The sequence below is a fragment of the Aplysia californica genome, unplaced genomic scaffold (assembly GCF_000002075.1).
Source record: "Aplysia californica isolate F4 #8 unplaced genomic scaffold, AplCal3.0 scaffold00529, whole genome shotgun sequence".
Classification (NCBI taxonomy): Eukaryota; Metazoa; Mollusca; class Gastropoda; order Aplysiida; family Aplysiidae; genus Aplysia; species Aplysia californica.
In genome coordinates, this window is record NW_004797799.1 from 152,850 (window position 1) to 162,117 (window position 9,268).

The window sequence follows — 9,268 nt, forward strand, 5'->3', positions numbered from 1 at the left end:
GTGCGCGCGCGCGCGGTGAGACATCAGACCAGTGTGCCAGGATCTGGACAATAAGAATGTATCTTATCTTATCTATCTTATCTTATCACTTCCTTCTACACTTTTCAGAGCAAAGTAAACAACGACTCCCAGCTCCTTGAGCCAGATTTTCTTCTAAAGCTGGTCCTGGTTGGGAACACAGGGGTTGGGAAGACATGTCTGCTCCTGCGCTACACCGACAACATGTTCTCTGAGACTTTTATCACAACTATTGGAGTCGACTTCAAGATTAAGACTTTGGACGTTGAGGGAGGAACTGCAAAACTTCAGTTGTGGGACACGGCTGGACAGGTATCTTTGGCAGTTGGCGGGTGCTCTGGCGTTGTCTGCTCCTTCTTTGCTAGCAAACATATATCGTACTAATCTCTCCTTGTAATTTTTGTGTTTGTTACTCTTTTATAACACCTCTAATCTCCGATACTTACATGGTATGTTGCGATTGCCAGAAAATTTCTATTAAAACTAAACTTCATGTTTTTGTTTTTATCGTTCTTCTACTATATTTCTAATCGTCAGCTCTTATTTGATCTAACTGTGCTGCAAGTGCTATAAAACTTTTATTAAAGCAAAACATAGGACAGGTATTTGAAATGGTCTGCAGTCTGTCTGGATCATAACATCCTTCATCCGTATTTTCAGTTCATTAATCCAGCCTTTGTCGATTCCCAATTCACTTTTGAGCTTATGTCATTTCTCAATTGATCTTTTGTCTGTTCACCAATACAGCCATTTGTCATTGTCACTGCTCTAGTCCAGCCGGCCGTTTGTCATTTCTCCAATCTAGCCTTTCGTCTTATTATGGTGATGATCATCAACAACAACAACAACAACAACAACAACAACAACAACAACCGCAGCAGCACCACCACCACCACTACTACCACCACCAGCAGTAACAGCATCAGCATCGTCATCATTATCCTCATCCTCATCCTCATCATTACCATCGACATCATCATCGAAAATAGCAATGACGATAACGAAAATAACACACCGATGCTATAAAATCTACTTTCTCCGATTGCCAGGACCGCTTCAAGTCTATCGTGTCCAGCTTCTATCGCGGAGCTGACGGCCTTATTGTGGTCTACGACCTCACGGATCTCGACAGCTATGAGGCCTTGCCTCGCTGGTTGTCCGAGGCAGAGCGCTATGGCAGTCCCAACTGTGTTCGCATGATGGTTGGGAATAAGGTAGACATGACGGCCAAGCGAGTGGTGGAGAGACAGACAGCGCAGGCTTTTGCAGACAGGCGAGTACCGGTACATGGAACATACGAGTGTTTTGGGTCCCATCTAAATCTAAGTAATCTCACCAGCCCACCCTTTTATCAGTTTATCAATCAAGCTTTTTAATACAGTGAGTTTATTATCTTTTCTGTGCTATATAAAATGGTGATATTCTGTCTGCCCCGCTCAATATCAGCCGTAAGACGCACTGTGCTATTAGCAGGTAGAAGGCTCGAAAGACAAAAAAGTGACTTTCCATTTAATGTTTGTTTTTTGGATCTATTGAAAGTTTGATGTCTTCTGCTTCATTTTTAAAAAACATTTATAATCCACTGTAAATATGTTATTTTGATTTATTTTGGAGGTGTGTGTGGTTTGTTGTGAGCTCGGGTTACGAGATAAAGGAATTTGGACCTTGCTAGTGTGTAACTGTGAGATTATTTTTAGAACCATTACCTCATGGCCACCTTTTCTTCCACCAAAGACTCTCCACTAGTGGAACATCTTCGCTCCAACCTTCTTCATTCGTAACTATTTTTAGATTTTGACCCCTGTTCGAGCATGAATGGTCTGAAATGTAATCCACCCTGATTGGGAAAACGGAGTAAAAACGGTAACTTCTAGCTCACTTCAAGCTTGTTTACGTAAACAACTGACTGTGTGGGCGTGCCCTGCTAGCCGCTATCGTCTGTTGATCTTTCAGTTTTACACTTGGATTGACTTTAAAAGTTCGTTTTTATTGTATTTTAGATCTTTTAAAAGATTAATTAACCTTCCTCTAGATCTCTCAGAGCGGACTCCTTACCAAGAGGCCACCGAGGCGGTCTATGTGTATGTGTGTTGGTGTGTTTGTATGGGTGCGCGCGCGCGCACAGTGTGTGTGTGTGTGTGTGTGTGTGTGTGTGTGTGTGTGTGTGTGTGTGGGTGTGTGTGTGTGTGTGTGTGTACTCTCGTGTGTTTATGGTGCTATTGCAAACGTTAATCAGGTAGTGTAAACACGGCACGTAAGCCGACTCGCGGCCTTCCGAGCGCGTGGTTTCGGTGAAATGGGGATAATTCAGACCTCTCTTTCTTTGCTCTTTTGCTATTTAACACCTAGTGCTGAACACTTTGAAAAAGTTCAGATTTCCTTCGTTATAATAGTGTAAGCTGTTTGTATATCCGGGTATTTAGGGCTGGAGAATCTCCGTGGAAAGGGAAGCCCCTTGCAGTCGAAATGCGAGATCCCCCGAATCAAAATTGACATCCATGCATTCGAATGCTTTGCAGAAAGATTGATGATTAAATACCGTCTTTTCATTGGCAGAGAACTATACAGCTTTGAGCGTGGTTATTATTTTTGGCCTTTGGCGTTTAGATAGAAAACCTTGAAAAAAAAGGGTCTAAGTTTTCAAAGATCATTTTTAACACGAAATGTGTAAATGACCGGCTAAAAAAGGTACCAATAGAAAGAACAGTTCTTTTTCTATTAGAATAAAATCATCGGCTTGGAATTATTTTGCACGAATTCTTCTGCGAAACTACCGGGAGCACTCAGTATACAACAGTATTGAGCGGGCTCGCTCTTTGCGAAGGCTGGTGCGGCGCTGACCGAGAAAACACTCGATGTTTTTATTGAAATAACGACAGATCACCGTGTTTGAGGCAATAAAATACTGATTTGAAATGATCTCACAGTCTTGAAAAATATAAGGCTTCATTTCTATGTTATAGTGATTGTACTCTTTTAATGTAGAGATGTTTGGTGCACTTGGTACTCTTTTACTATCTTTCAAACATGGGGTTGCAGCCAGTTAACGACTTCAGCAATATTTTATTATTATGTTAAATTGAAACAGCTGCCATTCTCTTAAACATTGACTGAGAGGTTAAAGTATGGTATCAAAAATCTCAGGAGACATAGGTCTTTCATATGAATCAGATGAATTTGACCTACAGCTACTTTGAAAATTTAGTGTTTGGTACCTAGTATAATGCTAATATTTTGTTGCATTTGACGTGAAGTCCATTCTCGTTAAAATTTTGTTTGGTCCATAAGTTTTTTCTCTGCACATGAATAGTTTTCTACTTTTGTATGTTACCTTGCAGTGGCATAGCCAAGATAACTGCTAAGTTTCAAGTCTCTATCTCTTATATCCAAGACCCCCATTGTTATGGAAACATGTTGCTCAACTTTGGAGGCCATTTTCTCCTTTTCGTGTTTCCTCTCCTCGCACAATTAAAAGTTCTGTATTTTCGTCAGACATTGTCATATTTACTTCATTCTTGTTTTAAATGGTAGGGAAAATGGGGTAATTTTTTTTTTTTAATGTAAACTCAGTTTTGAAATGTCCTTCATATGACTGATATTGACCGGCAGGGACACCTCAAAGACGTAAAGTTACAGCTATAGTTATAAATAATATAATAAAGATATAAAGATATAGATCTACATTTATATCAAAAAGCTTTTGCCACAGTTTAGGGCGAAGCAGTGTAGGGGTTAGCAACCTCTCTCTTTCTCTCTCTCTGTCTCTCTCTCTCTCTCTGTCTCTCTCTGTCTCTCTCTGTCTCTCTGTCTCTCTGTCTCTCTTATTGTGTGTGTGTGTGTGAGAGAGAGAGAGAGAGAGAGAGAGAGAGAGAGTGTGTGTGTGTGTGTGTGTGTGTGTGTGTGTGTGTGTGTGTGTGTGTGTGTGTGTGTGTGTGTGTGTGTGTGTGTGTGTGTGTGTGTGTGTGTGTGTGTGTGTCTTCCTCAGGTCATGCGGAACTAATCGGTTTGAAATGAAGCGGTTTGGGCAGCCCACGTCTAACAAATTATGCACAGGGCGATTCAAAATGACTCCTCCAACAGCAAACGCTTATAACTCTGTACACGTAGGCTGTGTAGTAACAAATTGATATCAAATGACAGAGGAAAGAGTAAATTCTTAGCGTATGAAAGCTGTATCATTCCATTGTCGAAACCATAAACCCAACAGACTCGGAAACAAAAATAGTGCCCTCACTGCAGAAGGTACTTTGTGTCAAGCGATATTCAAAATGCCAGACTTCTCCATTCAGACCATCAAAGCGACAAGTACAGCTCGATATACGTTGACTATTTCTCTATCTAGCTATCTTACTTTCCTCTTAGTTAGTCGTTTTTGTGTCTAGCTGTAACTTTGCATGCTTCTTTCATAACTGTTCTTGTATTCCTGTCGACTCCATTTACATAATAATAATATAGCATTATTATTGGTCTCTTGTTCCCACAAACAGTGAAATAGATACAAACTGAACTTTTGTCACTGGCATCTGTGGTGTAGCAGTTAGGCGCTTTGCTGTCGCACACAACAGACCCGAGTTCAATTCCCGAATAGATGGAAATGTTTTATCAAGTATCTCAGTCTTCCTGCTGGAGTGTAGTATCCCTCTCAGTCTGGGTTGGCCCTAACAGTAATAGGCAGGATTGGGACCCCTCCTTCTATGTGATCTGAACTACGTCAAATTTCGCTTTATTTTCTATTGACCGAATTTTCCCCATCAAAGGAAATTGTTAATTCCTCCCAACCTGACTCTGCCCAATGACAGAAACATGCGATGTTTGATCCGTGATAAGAGATATGTGCAAAACCTGTACTTTTTCTTAATGGAAACTTTATTTAACAAATAAGTCCGTATTTTATGTTACCGGTATGTTATGTGCACCGATAATGGATGTACAAAAAAGAGAGAAGACATTGAGTGACATCAAGCAACTAGCTCAGAATAGGGAAAGGTGGAAAGTGTTTATATATCCTGATCCAGAGTGAGAAAGGCAATGAGGATGAGCACCAATGGCCTTAAACACTCAATAAACCTACTTCGATGGGAGCGTGAACGAAACCCACCTACATTTACATTCATTCTAAATGTTCACATTTTATCTTGTCTCTGTCCCACAGGCTAGGCATGGAGTATCTGGAGACCAGTGCTAAGAATGCCAGCAACGTCCAGGAAGCCTTTACCAAATTGGCGCACAGCATCTTGGAGAAGAAGCGAGCTTCGGGCCTGCTCGTTTCTAGGGACGCAAGGAAGGATGGGGAAATCATCGGGCTCACAAAAGAGCCGTCACAGACAAGCTGGTGCTGGGGTGGCGAAAGCTGCTCCACCTTGTAATGGGATTTTCTGCTCACTCTAGGAAAGTCCACACGCGGAAAGGTCGAACGCTCAAAAAAAGGGCTTTAGCGTCAACATTCCTTTGTTTAAAAGAGAAAAAAAAGCGAGCCCCAACGCTAGTGGTTGGCGGGTGCTCTTGTATGGTTTGCTCCTTGTTTCGTTCTATATAATATCTATTGTCCCTGTCTCTCGAAACACCTGTAATCCCTGGCGCTTATATATTGCAAGTGACGTAAAACAACAATGTCCAAGGCTCAAAAGAAAGGCATAAGCTTCAACATTCGTTAGTAAATAAAAATCCCCAATGTTTATGGTGGGCGGGCGGATGGTCTGGGATGGTTTGCTCCCTTTTTCTTCCCGTCTTATATCTATCGTCCCCCTCTCTCCTTCTTTTAGGTGTTTGTTACTCGCTCGTAGCACCTCTATCTCCGACACTTGTATACTTAATTGTGTTGCAAGTGCCGTAAAACCCTTACTAAAACGACAAGGTAAGAAGGCTCAGAAGAAAAGTATAAGCTTCAACATTCCAGTGTAAATAAAAAACCCAATGAAAATACTCAATTCCAGGGCACAAAACCCTACTAAAAGTTTAAATTGTACATGTATTTAATATTTTCAGAGAACAAAAGAAATGCAGATGGGAAGAAGGAAAGACATACCCTTACATTCTCACTTCCTTTCCTCAATTGTGTTGTGCGATAGCATTCCCAAAAGCCAATGTTACTCTGTACATACAAAAAAGTTCCAGTAGTTAATGCAGTCAATGCTTAACCATTTAATGCACAATCATAATAATAATATCCTCAACCTGTTGCTCCTTCCGGGTGGTTTGGTTGGGGTGGGAGGGATGGGACGCTGCTGGTATATGTAGGTCCTACTTCTTTCCTTTCCTTCTTTTGTTTCTTTTTGTCTGTCTACCCTTTTCATTGATGATTGACAGGTGTTCAGATGTGGTTTACTACCTCTTTCCTATCAAACATATTATATCTCCCTGATTTCTTATCCTTTTTTGTGTGTGTTTGTTAGTAAGTAAACTAACTTACTCTGTGTTTGTTACTCTCTTGTAACACCTCAAGTCTTACTGAAGGTAAACTCAAGTTTTCCTACTTACTAGATCTAATTGACCGTTACAGTGCCATTGTGCTTCTCTCTACATTTAAACAAAGAAACAGGTGCTAGAAGCCAAAAAACAGTCTTCAATTTGGAGCTATGATAAACTTGTAATGCTCAAAAGCAGGGTCAATTGAACGCTAAGTTAACAAGTGAAGGCCATGATATCGCTTGACATTCTTGTATCAACAATATACAGGCATGTTTCCCCTCCTTCTGCCTTTATGTATAATATAGACCTAGGAAAGGATACAACTACAAAAACTTCTACAACTCGCCTTGTACTGTTAGGTATACAAAGCGGAAAGCAGTCGACAACACGCTTGTCTGGCCCTGGACACTTCCTCTATATTTGACATAATATCTAGGTCTTGGGTGATATTTAATCTCTGATCGTACTCCCATGACTGCCAGTCGGTCGCAGCAGGTGGTTGGGGTGTGTTCTATTTCTTCTGTATTTCCCCTGAGTTGTTTCCACCTCCTTGTCATACTTTTTCCCAGCACTAAATTGACATTAAGGGGTCTATGTGCTTCGTTTTACTCAAACAAACAACCCGGTTGGTCTACTTCTTTTTTCATTTATTGGTCTCCAGTTCTATGTCTGATAAAACAATCTTGTCTCTGGCACACTCAAATATTTCCATCTTCTCTTTTGTGCAGTCATGTTGATTTCTCCAATTCGACCTCTTTCAAACACTTAACTATCCATTCCACTTTAAAAGGAGGATAGCCACAGAAAAGCTGCTTCAGCCTTTAACTCTTTGACGACGTGCCTCCTGGTCATCAAAACTCTTAATAATGACATGCGGTTTGGGGCGCTTTAAAAAAGAAGCATAACTTCGTTATTCATTCTCATTTTTCCAGTCTGTTTTAAAATGACTAGCAACAAAAGGTATACAATGAAATGTAATTCATGTGTCTTATTTGTGTAAGATGTCTCGAAATGTGCTACAACATTGCCTTTGGCGTACTGCTGATCGGACGTATTTGTCTGCTACGTCTTCAAAGAGTTAAAGAGTTTTTAGCCTGAAGGATTTCTAAATTATTTCTGAAGAGTCGATCAAGATTCTTGTCCAGGGAAGGAATAAACATGGCTTAAATTATTGAGAACTTTTTTTCGTTTGATCTGAGAAATGACGAACCAGTTTATTTGGTTCCGAGTCACACAGCTGTTTTTGTTGCAATGCTTTTCATGAACTTGTACTTGGATGGATAGAGACTGGGAGAGTGATGGACGGATAGAGGAACGAGATATGTTGAAAGACAGAGAGAAACGGAGAGAGAAAGAAAGAAAGAGAGAGAGAAATGTGACACTTTACTCATTTTTATAAGTTTGTATTTGTACGCTACTATTTTTAAAGACCAATGCCGAAGTAATCATAAAAATGAAAATGAAGATGACATACATCTCCATCTACATTATTTTAAATTGTACTGGAAGCGGGCTGCTTCGACTCTGCCTGTCAGACCAACCCAGGCAGGCTGAGAGGATACAACGTCCAGCACATTGACGGAGAGACTTGATAAAAACCTTCGACACACGGCCATCAAACGTCATATCTTCTTGTGCAACGGCGAAGAGCCTAACCACTACAATTGTATTAAATTTGTACATTATAAATCCACTTTGAAAATATATGGCACTCAATGTGTTGATTTGTGTCAAACACAGCATGAGTGGTGCATGACAATTTTGTACGAATAAACTTAATAATAAATATGGGACAATAATTACTGCATTTTTTCTTCATGATCCCCAATTCTGTATGCCACACCCCCTCCTGGAGGGTTCATGTTGAAAGAACGTATGTTATGTGGTACGGTTTCATGTAGTCCACGTATACTACATGTTATAATATAATATAATACATATAATATAAACTGTGTCAGTGTGGTCGTAAAACATATATATATAACATATATATTTCTATGATATATATCATATCATACGTATTATATATGCACAACAAGAAACCATTACACATTCATTCAACACGAACCTTTCAGAATACATGCAAAATGTGACATAGGTGTAAGTGTATATGTGTGTATACGATGTATATATATATATGTATACATATATACATATGTATAAGGGGGCTCTTATGGTCTAGAGGTTAAGGTGTTCGCCTCTCATTCATTAAGTCACGGGTTCGAATCCGGATTGCAAAGGAAAAATTTCTTCACTTAAAATTGTCTCCTTTCACTTTCACATCCTTTCCTGCTCTCTAATAATTTTCTGTCGTCTGTTTTCATCTCCACTTTCTGCCCCCCGTCGTCCCGTCACCTCATTTGCCCCTCCTATGGACTCTTTCTATGACCCTTTCTGCTGCCTTTGTATTGCTAATCCTTGGCTCCTTACTGCTGTATTTCAGCCACACCCCTGATCTTATGGTAAGTAAGATCTACATCTAGCTTTTTCAGATAAGGACGGAAAATCTCGGAGCTCACGCGTGCAAGTTGCGCACGTTAAAGATCCCTTGGTGGTCCATAATTGATAAGAGTAGGCTTCGGCCGCCACCCGGGCAAAAGTCAAAATTTCCTACCAAACTGTAAATGCTCATGTGACCTTATGCAGTTGCGAGAGCCGTAAAACACTTACCAAACCAACTAAATCGTGTATATAAACAGTAGATATAATTAGAAAATAGTATCGATATGAATAACATCGAAGACCTAAGACAGCGTCCAGAAATTAATGTATCTAGCAAACTCGGGCTCCGGGGAAGCTGCTATAACATATCTGAGAAGAGAAATGCAAAAATAAGACTACT

General features: G+C 40.2%; 1 protein-coding gene across 1 annotated transcript; it reads left to right on the plus strand.

Moving 5' to 3' along the window:
- Nucleotides 1–108: 108 nt before the first annotated feature.
- LOC101853026 (ras-related protein Rab-1B) lies at nt 109–8,225 on the plus strand (the record flags this gene model as incomplete). The annotated part of the gene is given in 3 exon segments (XM_005106372.3): nt 109–330; nt 1,068–1,291; nt 5,171–8,225. Coding segments are annotated over 3 exon segments (660 nt in total), but the record flags the coding sequence as incomplete, so codon positions are not given.
- Between the last annotated feature and the right edge of the window lie 1,043 nt (nt 8,226–9,268).